The 17,656-nt window shown below is 39.9% G+C and overlaps 1 protein-coding gene across 1 annotated transcript in view; it reads left to right on the top strand.

Moving 5' to 3' along the window:
• Positions 1 to 17,656, top strand: part of NCKAP5 (NCK associated protein 5) — a 363,982-nt gene that overhangs the window by 226,420 nt on the left and 119,906 nt on the right. Inside the window, exon 6 of the mRNA XM_058809518.1 lies at positions 6,781 to 6,871. Coding sequence (XP_058665501.1) covers positions 6,781 to 6,871 — 91 coding nt within the window. The remainder of the gene's footprint in view (positions 1 to 6,780; positions 6,872 to 17,656) is intronic.

The raw sequence follows: 17,656 nt of genomic DNA, 5'->3' as shown, positions 1-17,656 counted from the left end.
GTGGTGCTCAAAATCACCTACTTATCTGGTACTCAAAACATTCCTGTTATTTTAAGGATACCTTGAAAATTTCCACTGAGATCAATGGCCAGTGGTTCAACACAGTAGAAGTTGTTCTCACTTTTTCAGTTCTGTGCAATTTGGAGTGTTGGCATGGTCCAGGGACAGAGAACCTGACTGGGTTGTCTCAATTGAGTAGAGGATTCTCTGATTGAGTAGAGGATCCTCCTCTGCCCGTGTGACTGGAGCTCAAGGCCTGTTTCACCCAGCAGGCCTGTGCAGTCATTGCCTTCATCATGCACAAGGTACTTGTGATGCTCCTCATCCTCAGAGTGCCCTTTGGGCAACAGGTCAGATATGCTTGGAGTGTGTTTTGGAAAGAGGGATTTGTATGAATATGTGAAAACTGCATGGCTTGTGCAGTTTGGAAATGCCACAAGGCTGTGGTGGGGAAAGGGTGGAGATGGTGCTGCAGGAGAAGGATTTTCCTGGATATTTCTGGATTGATAAGCACCTGTGCTGATGAACAGAAAGAATAAATATAAATTATACATTATGTGTGCATCTTTCTGCTGCTGTTATGAAGGATGTTATTACTTTATTTTCCAACTGAAATATTAAATGGGGATATTGAGCATTCTGCTTTGCCCAGCTCGCTGCTATCAGGCTTGTACCAGTGCTGGATCCTAAGCAGAGCTGAAAACCCCTTGGGGTTTAAAGCCCCAGCATTTCCCATCTGTCAGTTCTCTTTTTAAGTTCATCACATACCCATTTGCACTTCTCTCTCTCTCTTTAATCCATTTCCAATATCTAAATTCTTTATAGAATTTTGTGTTTGTCTCCTAGGCCCCAGCCCTTGAAGCCATGGGCTCGCAGCTGGCAGGAGGGCACAGGGGACAGCAGAGCTGGGGACACCATGGGGGTGGCTCATCCTGGGACCACCATGGGGGTGGCTCATCCTGGGGACACCAACCATGGCTCCCACATGGGGCTCTCAGTGGGGCTGCAGGACGCTGCACAGTCTGGAGAGGAGCCTGCAGGGCTGAGGAGAGCAGGCAGCCATGTCTGCTCCTAATGGGAATCCCTGGAGACAGAGCACACAGCCACTAATTTAATTGAAACCAGGTAGAAGGAAAGACATTCCTGCAAGGATGCAGTGAACAGGAACTGCTGGTGATGAGCTTTTTTTTCCCTGTTACATCTTGTAAAGCCACTTTGATATTTTTCCTGTTTAACCTGGTGCATTGCAAAGCTTTGAATGGAGTGGTGAGGGAAGTGAGATGCAGGTAAGCCCAATCCTGAAGTTTAAAATTACTAACAAGTAGGGAAACAGATTTGTCTGGGATCTGAGAGAAGCTCTTTGTTTGGTTGGATAATGAGATTGGAGAGGGAGCTGGGAAGCTTGGACAGAGTTCTATGACAATGCCAGACAGAATGTAGTCTCCAAAGAGACAACCAAAGTCCTGCTGGTGAAAATACCAGCTGGTTTACAGGTGAACAGGAGCTAAAAGAGCTGAGAAACCACAGAGGAACCTGTTCCTTTGTCTGTGATCAGGTGGTAGGAAGGGCTGAGACAGCTCAAGGAGCTAAAACTCAGAGCACATCACCAGGAAAGCTCTAACTGAAAAGAGAAGTTGGGAGACATAAATAGGAGAGAGACAGGAAGCTTCATTCTTTCACAGATAAGAGCTGGAAAAAAAAATATCTTCCTGAGGATTTTAACTACACTGAAGTAACAGGCTGAAGACAGAGAAAGATCTGTTATTGATATTTTTCTCTAAGACTAAAAAATTATCCTGCACCTTGCATGAAATGAGAAAGAAAAAAATGAAACATAAAGCTCAACAGCTGCAGTGGGATTTTGTAGAAACCTTTGGATATATCTCTGTAAAACTAAATCAGAATCAAGCTGAAGGAATTCTTGTGACATACATTTGAAATAACCACCGAGCTTGAGGATGATGAGGAGGGAAGGTGATAGCACCTAGCAAAAGGCAGCTGCCAGCCTGTGGAAATCTGGAAGGAAATAGGTCAGGGGGGGAAGGGGTTGAATCTGTCATCAACCTTCTATTGCTGAACAGCTCTGTGCTGCCTGTCCCTGGGAGGGAGAGCTGAGTGTGGGCCAGGGAAAGTGTTTATTTATGGCAGAGGCACAAAGCAGGATTTCTGACCATGGTATTGCTGTGGGATGGCACAAAGTATGTGCCTGCCTGTGCAAGTGATGGTCCTGAGAAAACTGGTAGGGGATTTAGGAGCTGAATTGCTCAGTAGTGATGCAGCAACATCAACCTGGCCTGGCTGATGCTGTGCTATGGCTCTTGCAGGGAGTGGAGCCAGCAGGGCCAGGCAGGAGAGGGAGGCAGCAGAGCTGTCAGAAACACAGCATTAAAAGCAAGTCTCCAGCAAAAATACCAGAGGCAGCTTCCTCCTGCAGCCTTGGGCACATGAGCATCTGTGCTCTGTGGGCTGCTCCCTGGGCAGGGAATGATGTTTCCTCCGTTCCATAGGTTCCTGTCTTCTCCTTGCCCAGAAACACACTCAGAAAAAAAACCCAACAAAATAAATTACTGTATATTGCAAATGGGTTAATTTCCTGATATTCCCTCAACAGCACAGGACAAATTGCATATTTTAAGTGTAGGAGTGATTTTGGGTCAGGAGGAATAGCAGCAAGAACCTGTGGATCGTAAATTCAAATCCTCAGCTCTTGACATGATGTGTAATTAATTTCATAAATGAATCAATTGTGGCTTGAAACTGTTTGTATTTCTCATCCTGTTACTCCACCTGGCAGGCTGGTTAAGAGTCTCACTTTTTAAATTATTAGAAACATTCTAATTCCAGCCTAGATGTATTTCTAACCATGAAATACAACTTGTTTTTCAATCATCTGCCTTAGGTTGATATAGTTTTCTATCACATTTTACCTTTTTCCCACTGATTCTCTTGTATAAGTCATACCTGGCTGCTTAAACCCTCAGTCTCTTAAGTTTAGCAAGTTGTTTAGTCTCTTCTTGTGGCACACACTGTCATTTCAACAGCTTCAGAGCAATCCCTTTTGTGGAATCCTCTCTGGATAAGCCACTCCTGAACACTTGTGGTTGTAATTGTAAATATCTTCCACATGGAATCTTGACAGTGCTTTCCACAGCATCATTAATATTTTATGTTACTTAAATTCTTATAGTTCAAGAACAGATTCTGGTTTCTGAATGCCTCATTTCTTCTTCTGTTTTGTGCTTTGAGACATTTATCCTTAGGTTAGGACTGGTGAGGATCTGTCCCCCACACTAAACTGGTATTTTGTCAGGAAACTTAAGGAGCTTGTGTTGAACATGGTTTTCATTTACTTTCCGCCTAAAACACCCCCCATAGATTTATTAAGAAATAGAAGTTGAAAGGAACACTTGAGTTTTAAGAAAATGACAATTCGAATGAGAGATGTAACAGAAAATTTAATGGCGCAAGATGCTTCAGATGAATAGACAGTAAATAAGATACAAAAGAAAGGGGAAAATAAATGTTCTTAAATAGTGCTTGAAGAATGTAGACTCAGAAGTTATGAGCTTTAGAGGCTGATTTTTCAGATTTTAACAGCTTGCTAGTTACATAAGATACAGAGAATCCTTGGCAAAGCAGTGCAGCAAGAAGGCAGAATACACATGTGGGGATAACTATCCTGAAAATAATCTGGAAGTGCTGGATGTTGGATTGGGTCCAGCTGAGATATTAGAATCAAAACCAAGAGTAGATAACCTTTTGTGGTTACCAGAAGGAGAAAAAATATAGGTCAATGTGTAGAAATAGCCTTTCATAAAGCTCATAATTTTTCTGCTTCACTTCCAAAATTTTCATGCCCTTTGGTGGCCTTGTTGAGGGAGCAAAACACGGGATCCCAAGCTGAATTTATAGAGGCTCCATTATTTTTGCATTCTGTAAATAGGATTTGTAGTAAATTGCTGTGGCAAGTGTTGTCACTGAGGAGAGTTTTATAGATCATAAGCTGACAATAGCTTTTCAATTAAGGTGCCATTAATTCATGCATCAAAAACTCTCATTCATAAGAAACAAGTCTTGATTATCCTCCTGTACCATATTTGGTCCTAGAAAAGGACAATTGGGATGTGAGTGAAGAATCAGCAGCTCACAAACTGCAGCAGCACTGGCCATCAGAGCTTTGCAGTGGATTTGACTGCAAGCATAATTCACCTCCCTGTTTTCTCCTAGTTTTTTCTTCTTTTTCAGCTATTCTATGGCTACCCAAAGCTTGTAATATCCTCCCAGGGCTGGTTTGATGGTGATGTGACCACATAGTCTGTAATGTCTGTGATTCAACTTAATAGCTGTCAGCTCTTACAGACTTTTATAGGAGCTGCAAACAGCAAAACCCGGAAGTTTCAATTGCCTTTAACTGAGCTCTTGGTCATGTTGCAAAAATTACCCTATTGCTTAGACATCTAAGTGCTGATGGGAGATGTTTCTGATTGCCACAAGAAGCTGAGTGCTCACCTGCCCCTCTAAAGCTGTTCAACAAGGCAGGCCTGTGGTCTAAAATAGATTATCTGAGTTTGACTGAAGATTAAAGGACCTATTGAATTAGGAATTCATAATTTTCCTGAGCTGGTTTAAGTGATCATAGTAATATGCAACTAGACTTTATTTTCATTAATACTCTTAGTTCTAAATTGAAAAACCGTGATTTAGTGCTGGTTGAATCTATTCTTTCTCCCATTTTTGTTTGTTTATTAATTTGGAAGAATGTTGTGGAGGACTAGCAGTGGAACTGAATTTGCATAGATAAACACAATAATTAAGAATGCTATTACACCATTAATTTAAAAATGAAATGGTGGACATGTTAGGAAATTAAATCTTTCTGTGAGGACTGCACAGGAATTTATGGTGTGAACCAAAATGATTTGTTCTTTCTTGTAAAAGGCATCTGATTAAGGTCAGCCTATGAGCAGAAATGGTTCCAATCTGCAACTGAAAAACTGCACCACTGTCTGCACTAGAGATTAGAGCTGGCTTGATTTTATGCACATTTGGTCAACAGATGGTCAAACTATTCTGTGGGCATTCTGGCAGTGTAGAAGTCTGCACATCAATGACAAAAAAACCTCACAGAAATAAGTAGAATGTCAGTGTTCATCTGGGTAGAATGAGCACCCAGTGTCAGCTTCTTGAAAAGTAGTGTGGTGGGTTGACTTGGAAGGAGAAAACCTGGAATAACATCACATTGTTGCTTAATTAGCCAATGCCATTCATTGTAATAAGATTGAAAGAACAGAAAGACCAAGAGGCTCATATAAAAGATAATGCTGTTGGCCTTTGGCCAGAGCAGTTAGCTAATATTTTCTGTCTCGTTGGATTGTTACCTTAGAAATAAACAAATATAAAAAAGATACCCTGTGAATAATTCTTCTGCTCAATTTCATTTGGAAAGAATACTACACAAAAAAGTCATGTTTCTCTAAACACAGTAGAAATAAACAACAGCAGGCAGTTGCTGGTCTGATATGCCCAGGAATGCTGGCGCCTTCTTCAAGGTCACTGTTTTAATATACAGTGTATCTGGCAGTATGAGCTAAGGTATTTCTCTCTCCTGCCTTTGCATCACCCTTGTGTCTGTGCCACAGCAGTTTTCCCTTCTCCAGCCCCTATTCCATCTGGGCTGTTTTTCCCACTGTCTCAGGGACTGAGACTGCTTGAAAGGAAAAGAAGAGAAAATCTGAAAGGGAGAGAGAAAAACTGTTGCAACACAGCTGAAGGAGAGGCTGTGCTGGGGTGAGAATCTGTGTGGGGAGTGGGGAGAAGTGTGAGGATCTTTGGCTGGAACTTTCACGATTTTTAGTTGTGAAATCCAGTGGTTTTGTTGTTGTGTCCATCACTGCTCCTCTCGTATTTTGATCCTTTTCCTCCTCTTACCCACAGCTGAAACCAGCCTTACTCCCAGCCCTGCTGTTTGTGATCAGCCTTTTGACATCCAAGCCCATGGGATTTAATTTCTGACCCACCTTGAATGGGGCAGTGTTTCATAGGTGGTTTCCCTTTTTCCCATTGTGGGAAGGACCAGAACTCCTTTTTCTGAGCAGGCTCCATTTAGCAGGGTTGGTGTTATCATCATTTTAACATTCTTGATGAATGTGTGTAGATCAAAGATGGCTTTTGATGGTGCCTATTAACAACTTTTAAAATGGAAGTGCAAACCTGTCTCCTTGATTAGATGGAGCTGGAGTTGATTGCACTGTCCTGAGGTGGTGGTACCAGACTGGAGCTTTTGGCACCTGTTTGAAAGGGCAGAGAGGGTGAAGGTGTTCAGCTGCTGTGCCCCCTTGAACCAAGGCCATGGGCACAGTGTTCCCATAGCCATGGACAGCCTCTCTGAGCTGCACAGACCCCACTGTGGCTCAGAACACAGCTCTGTGAGGGGTTTTTAACCTGGCTGCTCCTAAAAGGCAATAATCTCATCGTGGTGTTGTTTGCACTGTTAACAAGGTGATGTCTTTTGCACACATTTGGTTTTAGTTTAGTGACAGTGCTTGGGTAGGGTTTAAACAATACAACTAATTACTGTGCATATTCAAAAGATAAAAGAGTGCCCTTAATGTGTTATTCATAACATGGAGCATGAGAACATTATGAGGCTAGGATTGTCTTTAAATATTAATTTCGTGGTAGCCATGGATGCATTAGGCTCTTGTAAAGAGCAAAAACACTGAATGCAACTCTTAAATTTTTTCCATGCAGTTGACTTTTATAAATATTTTTATTCTCTAGAATGGAGGAGACAGTGAGAAACCTGCTGCAGAGCCAAGGATCCCCAGGCCAGCATGGAGAAGGAACTGTCAATATCATGAAGGTATATCAGGTATTAGTGACTTATTGCCTGTTTTTTTTATGATAGAAAAGTTCTTGAAAACAAAAATCCCACCACTGAAATAAATATCTGGCACTGTTTCCTCTATTTGTTTATTAGTTATGAATACTTGTAAGTGGTAGCTGGTTCAACCTACATTTTCTCAGGTGTTCTCTCAGCAGAGTTGAATGTTTTTCACTTTTATTGTCCTTGTGTTATCTGCTGTTGCTGCTCCTCATAGTTCACAGAGGACAAAGAAACTAGTTTTGAAGCCTTTATTAAAACACTTAATATTTTAAGTCTTCTGTTCCAGCATCTCTAGTAAACATAGGTGTTTTTGACAACTTGACCTTCAGATTGTGATGGATAATTTTACCACTCATGTTCTTATTGGGTGTGGGGATCCCTATCAAGCTTCCCAGTTTCATATCCCTGCTAGCGGCAGGTGCATTTTATCACCCTCACTGGGGGTAGAGAGAGTGTCTCAGGGCACAGTTTAGGAGAGAAAGATTTCAGAGGTTTTTCAGAGGGAACCAGGTCTCTTTATAAGGCAAAAGAATTTTACATTTCCCTAAAAGACTGTTGCATTCAACCTAAGATGGTGGAAAACCTTTTAATTTAAGAGTCTGGAAACAGGAGTGAGATACATCTCAGTTAATCAAATATCAGGCACATGAATTCTTAAAAATATCACTTCTCCTTAATGAAGTCAGTCCTGTGCTGTATCTTTTTAAACAGAATAAGCATTCTTATAAAATACTGATATAATATATTAAAGTTTATACCAGGTAGTGATCCATCAGATAAAACACTTTTCAAAATTTTGAATTATATTAGTTCATTCTTACAGCTGATGGATCAAAAATACAGCAGTATAGCTAAACAAAAATGTATATTAAAGAGTATTTATCACTGTAATTACATTTTCATTTTAAGCTTGGGTTGAAGAGAAAAGAATCTTTTAGTTTAACCTTCAATATAATCAAATTTTCTTGTTAAAATGATAGCCTGTAAAATTTAATTTCAGGACAAATTAAATTTTTTTGTTGAGGTTATAATAGAACATAGTTCTTTTAGAAACTGTTGACAAAGGCATCTCTATTTTATGCACTATCTTTTTGGGGTGCAAAATTGAAACTCAGTTCTCTTCTCTTATTTCTTTATGGGTTTAAATCCATACATCCTGCTCACTCCTGTCACCACACAGGGCTTGTTCTAAAGTGGGCTTGATGTCAAGCTTGATGTCAGTCTCTCTTCAGGGTGGATTACTTGTCTGCCCCTGTCTATTCATAACAGACATCTGGGATGATTTTATTATCTGCTTTTCTCTATTCTGTCTTACTGTGGAAACCCCAGTAAGGTGGTACCACAATTAGGCTTCAGCTTCTTTGGGTTTTGTTTTTGAACTCTCAAGAAAAAAAAAGAAAAAAAATACTGCAGTTGTGTTACATCGAACTGAGAGTTTGGGGTTTCTTAATTTTTCTTTTGGGCAAAAAAATGGAAAAAAATTAGCTATGTGGTCTTTGAAATTGGAGATTTTGTGTGCTGCTTTCCTAGAGGGGAGATAAGCCAGTCATTCCAATTTTGGTGCTTGTATATTTCTATGTAGTTTTTTTCACTATCTTTATTTAGTTCTTAATTTTTTGTAAAAAACAAAAAAAAAGTTTTGAGTATGATCTTGAGTTTTCTTCTCCTTCTGGGCCACACTGATATAGATATTCATTGTCCCCAGACAGGCAGGAGAGAGGACACTGTGGTATGCTTTGTGTAAAATCATCTGAGTTTATTTTCTGATCAGCAAAAGAACAAGGCAGTTGTGCCCAGATGCAAGAACAGTTCTTCATTTTCCTTCAGCTCTAGCAAATGGACACCTTCTGTTCCTTTCTTTCAGGACTCAAGATTTTGTTTGAATTTGATGGGTGGTACTCTGGGCAAATTCCTCAAACTGCAGCTTTGCTTTGTTTCAGAGTGAAGCTGTTCCTGTTCCAGGGCCTTAAAACACCCATATTCCTGTGTCTCTGGGATTATTTTAGTGCCTAACAGTTTCCTTCCCTTCCTGTCCGCTTCTTGTTCCTGGGAACATTTTCAGTCATGATACCTCTCAGCTTGTTTTTTAGCCATTTTCATTCTTTGAATATTGCCAGTATGCAATCTTCTTTGCTTAGGAATTTCCTCTCCTAGTCCATGACTCAGAAGCAATGGGTTTTCCTCTCCTGGAGGAATAGCTAGGCTGCTGCATCATACACCAGTCTGTGGCTGGTAAAACAGGTCAGAAACACTGAACATTTTTGTTGTGTTGTGAACATTGTGGGGGTTGTTTTTTCTGGATGTCTTTTTGAGGTATCCATCCTCAGATCCCTTTTGTTCACTTTTATGAAAAATGTGAACAAGTGGCTTTTTTTTTCAAGGAATTTCAAGGAATGGCTGCATTGCCATGGCCTGGGATGTGGGTCAGAGATGGGGTCACTGGGTGTGGATTTGTTACAGTCACACAGTGAAAGCTGGGCAGTGACCACGGGTCACAGACTCACCTCATACCTGAAAGGCTCCTCAAAACAGGCACTTGGCAAAGAATCTCTGCCCTGAAATGTTTACAAAGCATTTTAACATTGAAAAATATATTAATGAAGCTTTCTGTGAATTGTTAATATGTTACTGAAGCCAGCTGTGTGGAAATTATGGACACACGTACCATTTAAACAGATGATGGATCTTAAATCAGTGCTGTGTCCAAATTCAGCAAGACACATCAATATTGCAACAAAGACATTTCATTTGTATTCCTCCAAATGGACTCAGGCAGTTTTTTGATATATTTATGAGCATAATTCACAAATAGGAATAGAACCTGAAATGTAAAACCCAGGTAATGTTCCTTAAAAACACCAAATGTAAAACCCAGGTAATGTTCCTTAAAAGCACTGATGTATTCAGGTTTTTTGGGAACACGAGAACTGTATTATCAACCTGTATTTGTGAAGGAAGTTTAAATGAAATTTTTATCTTATATTCATATGCATACAGAAACCTTATTGAATGTATAACTACTAACATTTTTCTGAAAGCCATCCTCTGCAATCATTTACCTTATGGAACATTTCCTGAACCTCACATTTTCTCTGTGATTACTGTGATATTGTCAAAACTGTATGATCAGTTGGTTCAGTAGAGTAAGGGATTTTAGTGCAGATTCAAAACTCTGTGTTTCATAACAAATGGGGATAAATCAGGTGATTTCCAGTGTGACTTACCAACATATGTCCCATATTCTTTGACACAGTGGTGACTTAGTGAAGTTTGTTGAAGTAAATATGTGAATATCATAAAAGGTAACTGCACAATAAATGCTTTTGATCTGTTAAACATTGTCTATCTAGTTTTTAAACAAATATAATTATTGTTTTGAGATGCATGAAATTGAGTTATTATTATAATACCAGTACAACTGACTCCAGAATAAATATTCTTGCTAATGAACTTTAAATGTTGCATAGTGATAATGTTAGAAAAATAACAATAAGAAGGTGAAGCCTAAAGCATGCAGTGTTACTGCAACATTTTGTTAGGTCTTGCCAGTTTTCTTACTTAAAGCAAAATTTTCTAACTCTTTCCATAGAGCTAGATGCCCTATGGGATTTTAATTTGCTGGACTTACAGATGAGTTATGTGATTTGTTTTGGGTAAATGAATTAAGAAGCAGGATTGCAAATCAAATTCTCCTTTGTTATAAAGGGAAAAATTATAATGAACGCTTGCATAAATGTAGACAAGAATGCATGTTATTTGAACAGCCTTAACCATCATATTTCTTACTTTATATTTTATTTGACTAAAAGGCTCTACTATGCATTAGCTCTATGGTGTTTCCAAGAGACATTGACCACCTAAAAATAAGATCATGAAAGGCCAAACCAAGAGCTCATGTACTCCCCAGAAATAACTGTGTGCAGTTCTTGAACCCCAGACTTTAAACCAATCACCCCACAGACTTTCCTCCCTGAGTTTGCCCTTGAGATTTGGTTATCAAAAAACTTTCCTGTTTGATCACAATGCTGGATACTCTAAGTAGAGTCTTACCTGATTACAGATCACTCAAAGACCTGGAGTTCTTAACTCATTTTGACTTTATGTCAATCTCCAGTGAATGAAATAGATGACGAAGAGAATTTGTTATAAGTTCACAATTTAATATCATTCTAAAATTGTCCATGTGAGCACTAAAGCTCAGGACAGACCTGGTACAGTCACATTGAGGAGGTAAAAACATTCACAAGTGATACAGGCACACTTCAGGTGGCATTGTTGGCCACCACCAACCCCATTTTTTGTCTGCATGCTTTTGTGTTACTCAAGTGTGGAGCAGTTGTTGTGGCTGTCACTTCTAATTTGCCCAGCCGTTGGTGTCAAGAGCTCTTTCACTAGAGGAAAAACTGTAACCATTGGCAATATAATTTTATCTTAACACAAAATTATATAAGATTATTGTTCAGGCCATTGATATGTAACATTTTACAGATAGGGGCATGACCATGAATTGAAAAAAAGGCACTACTTGAATTCCCTAGCTGAAATCCATGTAGGATTTTTAATGCTACCTTCTATTGCAGGAAGAGGATGTATATCCTTAAACATCTGTCTCTGGAGTGGAAGTGCCCTCAGGGGACTGCATGGGCCAAGCCTCCTAATCTTCTAGGGAGTACATTACTAGGCAAATATTGGCAGATTTGTGTCTCACAGAGAAGAGCACAGCGGAGCCATCCTCACTCTTGGGAACTCCACTGGAAATCCTGGGATGTCAAGGACACAAGCATTTGCTGTTGGACTGCTTTTCCATACAGAGAAATCCAGGGCTAGCTCAGTAACAATGTAATTCCTTGTGGCTTTTTGTAGATTTGCGCCACTATGCAAAGATTTTGGTAAATATTTAACCAAAATGAAGTTGGATTCTCTACCCCCAAAAGAGGGTGATTGTGCTCCTGAGGCACTGTTCAAAATTTCAGTTTTGTTGCAAAGAGTTTTCCCTTTTTCGTTGTTTGTGATAACGAAGCACAGCGATGGAGTTGTGTTTAACACAGCAAAGCCTCATAAGTGAAATGTGCCATTTGTGTGCATGTTTTTCAGAAAACAGGCTATTCTTTCCTTCCCAGAATCATGGAGTCACAACATTTTTTTGTGTTGGAAGAGACCTTAAAGATCATCTCATCCCACCCCCTGCCATAGGAAGGGAAACTTTTCACTAGACAGGTTGTTCCAATGCCCATCAAACTGACCTTGGCTACATCTCAAAAGAAAGAACTACCAAATTAAAGAGAAAGGAAACAAGGATGTTCTGTACTGACACAAGAGTTATCCACATGTTTGATTACATCCAGTCACCCACAGCTTCTGCCTGACTCTGACCATCTTTCTTGCTATTCTTGCTATTCTGTTGAGAATGCAATGCCAATCCTTGAAGTACCAAGTTTGGTGAAGGAAAGATGAAGTCTCCAGATACAGATCTACATTTTCACAGTGTGCAGGTGCCATTATGCTACCACTTTAATCCATCACACATCCTCTAGATATCTGCAGTATGAAGAGGCCAAGATTGACTGATTTGGTTGTACTATATTATATTATACTGACTATAATTCTAGTTTACATTTTACTCTTATATACTGTATTTCTTCTATCCTTTGCTATATCTTACTTCTGTTTCTGACTTTGGGAATGAATCCACAAAAGTCACCCATTGCCTGAACATGAATGTTTCACTTTCCCCAAATGAATGAATTTATACGTGGTCAAATGGATTGCTCTCTCCCTACTTCCCCATCTCCATAAATGATACTGTTCACTCTGCATTTTGACATTATTTCCTTGATATTTTCCAACCAGCAGAAAGCAGCACTAGTTAGTTAATTTTAAAAAGCTGGGGAAAAAATATAAAATTTTGCTTAGTTGAAAAAAATCCAAAATTTTGCTTTTTTTCTAAGGCAAAAAAAGGGTGATTCTGCTGAATTGATAATCATTCTGTCTTTGAAAATTATTTTAACAAAAGCACTCTCTTAGTAGCACACCAGTAAATTTATTTTGGAAAGAAAGTGCTCTCTTGATCAGGAAAAGTTAAGATAGTTAATCTGAATTCTAATAATGTGCTTGAAAAGTTGAAGTTTTGATCTAATCTGGAATGATTGTTCCTACATCTTATTTTTGCATGAAGATGAATTCTAATTTTTTTTCAGAAGTTTTTCTTACACTGCTGGGATACATGAAACTGTTCCCTGGCACTTACAAAAAAATTACCTGGTAATGGAATAATATACCAGGTGTTTTCTTCCTAATCCCACAGGTAACTTCGTAGGTCAGCTTCTGCAATTGTGCTTATGGTGAGAACCAGTCAGCTAATACACTGATCTCATTCCAGAATACTATGGAAGGAAAATTGGCTTATTTCTAGCAACTTAAATCCAGAGGAATTTTTTTTTGCCTCAATTGCTGTTACATAAAATTTACTGAATTTGAATTTCAGAATAGTTTGGCTTATTTCTAGTTCAAAGGAAGGTATTTTAATACTATAGCTTTAGTCAAGCGTAGTTACTGTAATACCTACACACCCCTTCACAAAAGATTAAATGCTACATACAGCTTTCCTGGAAGGAAAGATTATTACTTTAAGTATGATAGTATAACGAACCAATTTCTAAGGGAATATCTGTGTAAAAAATCACACTGAATATTATTCTCCTATTACCTTATCTAGATATATGACGAAGGAGCAGCTGCTTAGAAAGGTTCTTTTTTTTTTTTTCCTGCCGGTAACTTTGCTAATGAGTGTGACTGAAGGTTTCCATTTTGAAATGGAAAAATCACTGCCCTGCCCCTGCTGAGCCTGACACCTGGCCTGGGGTTTCAGTCCTGGTTCCTGCTCTGCAGTGCCAGAGGTGGCTGTTGGTGATGGGAATTCCATTCTCTAGGGACAGGAGCTGGCATTGGGGCCTGGGGACAAGAAATCCCATCTCCTCCTGCTGATCTGAGGAGCTCACTCCATCCTCAAGTGCACTCTGAAGGTTTTCTGCTCTTTTCCAATCTGAACTTTTTCAAAAGAAATATGTTTGTGATGCATGGAGTGGCCAATAAAAGCATCATTGGGAAATTTATTAATGCTGCTGCAGAGCTGTTCAGCAGGGATGATAGCTGGTACTGGTGGGGAGTGTTCTGAGTGGAGAATAATGTGGAGAACATTTAGATTGATACAGGGGTGGAGGGAGGCACATATCAGAAACATAAAGTATGAACTTGCTCCCCTTATCCATCACTAGTGTTTAATCTAGGGAACGCTGCTGCTCGCTCTGCTTACTTTGAAAGTGAAATCCAGAAATGAAAAAGAAGAATCTAATATGTTTTTCTGACAAGGGTAATGTTAAATCATGAACAATTTGGGATGTTTCTGTAAACTTTTGTGATGTGTTGCATTCCTTTGTTTACCTTCAATTTTGGTCAGCTTGTTCTGAACAAAAGCTGTTAGCTAAACAAAAATATATTATTATTACACTTACTGATGTGCTGTCTAAAGCAAAGCTATATTTTAGTTTCTCCTTCCACTGGGAGAAAAGAAAGCAAGAGAAAACAGCTGAATATATAGATAAAAGCAAGGAAGGTAAAGCAGAAGTCATATTTGTAGCCTTATACTCAAAGATAATTCCAATTGCATATAATTTTAGTTGCATCCATTTTTTTTTCATATTGTATTTTGTTTGCTCATTGATGATTTGGTTTGTGTTTTTTTCAGGCCTGGGTTATTGTGTTTAATTGAATTCCCATTAAGAAATAAAGAATTTTTTTAAAGTTGCATATTTTAAAAATGTATTCATACCACAGGGATATCTCTGATTACTCCTATACTGAGAGTCCTGCAGGACACACTTACTTCACCTTAGAGTTAGCATATGTCTTTTACACATCTCAGGTTTTGTTAAATGAAATTGGTTATAAAGCATATCAGAAGATACTGTGAATTTTGAAAGGGTATATTTAGGAAAAAGAGGCCGTGTTGAGGGAGAAAGAGGAGCAAGGTGACACTGGAAAGCAAATTTAAACTTGTTGGAATGTTAAGTCTGTAGTGCTTGGAGCAATTTCTGCCTTTTTTCAGTTTGTGCAGTAAGACTGAGCTATTTGTGCATAGCTTGAGGCTGCTATTTTAATGAAAGTACAAATAAACCCTCATCTACAGCTTTTATCTTCATCAACAGTCTAGAAATTCTTATTTTATGGTGCTCACAGTGAATGGTGTTGAGCACTAGGAGGTCTGCACTGGAAACAGTGCTGAAAAGACATCATCTGAGAATGCATCAAGTCTGTGGAATGGTCTGGCAAGGAAAAGCATTCACAATTTATAAATACACTGTTGTGGTTTGACTGCAGCTGGCAACCAAGCCCTACAGCCCAGAAAAAAAAATTCAAAACCCCAGAAGGAAAAAAAAAACCCAAAAAACCCAAAACCCCCAAACCCCAGAAGAAAATCAGGAGGGTAAAAGTGAGACAGCTCTAACTATCTGCATGAAAAATCATTGTGTGTATTGCCTTACGGCACTTTTATGACAGTCGCGCTTTACAGCACTTTTATGACACTCGTGCTTTACAGCAGTTTTATGACAGTCGCGCTTCACGGCACCGCCCCTTTTACGACAGTTATGCTTCACGACAGTTTTACAACAGTTGCGCTTTACGGCACCAGCAGCTTTACGACAGTCGTGCTTTACGGCACTTTTACGACACTCGCGCGTCACTGCACTTTTTACGACACTCGCGCTTTGTGGCCGGTTTATGACAGTCGCGCTTTACGGCACGGCACTTTTATGACACTCACGCTTTTACGACACTTTTACGACAGTTGCGCTTTACGGCACCGGCACTTTTACGGCACTCGCGCTTTACGGCACTTCTACGACACTCGCGCATTATGGCACTTTTTACGACACTCGTGCTTTATGGCACTTTTTATGACAGTCATGCTTTACGGCAGTTTTGCGACAGTCGCGCTTTACAGCACCGCCCCTTTTACGACAGTCGCGTTTATGGCATCGCCCATTTTACGACAGTCGCGTTTACGGCATCGCCCATTTTGCGACAGTCGCGCTTTTACGGCACTTTTACGACAGTCGCGCTTTACGGCAAGCCTCCCCGGCCTTCACACATCAGCCTCGTCTTCCACAGATCTCCCAACTACCCTCAAAGCCCTCCTCTGGCTCCTGTGCCACCCCTGCTACTCACTTCAATCGTCTTTCCCCACACATGGGCCTGATTCACTCCTTTCCTTCCTGTCCCAGAAAATGGTAATTTTTGCTTGATCTCTAGTGGCCTTGGGAGCACACCTGTGCCAGGGTGTAAAGAGTCCTCTGAACTATGCTCATGTATTGAAATCCCAAGCACACTGAATCCAAGCCAGCAGAAAAAGGAAACACTCTTCAAAATCTATGTTGAGCAGCATATGCCCAGGTTATCTGTGTTGAGTTTCCTTTTAAAATTTTAAAATAGATAATCACTTTCATGCATCCTCAACAGTCATCAGTATCATCTCAGATAAGCAAAATGGGAAGGATGCTAATTAACATAATACATGCAGTTGAGCCTTTGTTTGCCAAGAGACATGAATTACCTTATCTAGCTAGAAGAAGAAGGAACAGCTTCTTAGAAATGTTCTTTTTTTCCCTGCTCATAACTTTGCTAATCAATTTAACTGAAGCTTTTAATTTTGAGAAGGACCGAGGAAAAAAGGAGCTCCTGGACACTGCTCTGCCACTGCTCATGGGTTGAGAAAATAATAGTTTAGTAATGGAAATGTTAAAACAACAACAACAAATTGTAATGGAAAGGGAGATAGCAGAGGGAAATAAACCCCAAGAAAGAGAAGTGATGCAAATGTAAGGAGCTGCTCGCTCCCTGGTGTCCAGCAGCCCCTGGGCAGTGTACCCCTGCCCTGTATGGCTGAGCAGGATGCTCCATATGCTCTGGCACATCCCTTGGGTCACCTGGGCTCAGCTGTCCCTGCTGTGTCCCCTCCCAGCTCCCTGTCCCCCCCAGCCTCTCGCTGATGGGGTGAGGAGCACAAAAGCTCCTGGGGCCGTGTAATGTAGGCACTGCTCAGCAGGAATGGAATATCTTGGTGTTGTCAACACTGTTTGCAGCACAAATCCAAAGCACATAGCAGCTACTGTGAGAAAACAGAGCTGTAGCCCAGCCAAAAGCGGTGCAAACACAAACAATTCCGTGTGTGGACTGTAAATTGCAGTTTGGGTTTGGAGGGAGATCTGCCTTGATTGTAGAAAGTGTTAGAGTGTGTGGTGTAGTGTACTCAGATCACCACACTCACTAAAATCTAAGATAACTGCCCAGTAAATATCTTATTTACAAGGTCCTGTGGAAGCTCTGGGCACACCACAGAAAGCACCAAAGTGTTTTGAGGTGTTATCAGCATAGTTTGGGTTCCACATAGACTGGATTCTTGGATGCCTGTTACCACTGCCTCTCTATAAGAATAATTAATATCTACATTGTGAATATTTTTGGGTTTTTTCCTCAGTTAAGTGGTTTTCTGCAATCATAAGCACTATTTAATTATATATCTTACTTACATTTTATTCTTGGTTGATTAATGTGTGATTAAAATGTGGTTTTAGAAAATTGCAGGCATGACTATCAGAAGAATTTGAATTTGCTACCATTGTAAAGCCTTTGTCTCTAATAAATTTCAGAGTTGAAGAATTAAAAGGAATTCAGAAAAGAAGATCCCACTCAGGCATCACAATCTGACACACA

The sequence above is a fragment of the Ammospiza caudacuta genome, chromosome 8, assembly GCF_027887145.1.
Source record: "Ammospiza caudacuta isolate bAmmCau1 chromosome 8, bAmmCau1.pri, whole genome shotgun sequence".
NCBI classification, from domain to species: Eukaryota; Metazoa; Chordata; class Aves; order Passeriformes; family Passerellidae; genus Ammospiza; species Ammospiza caudacuta.
Note: the sequence above shows the minus strand (reverse complement) of the source record. Positions and strands in the feature narration are given on the sequence as shown.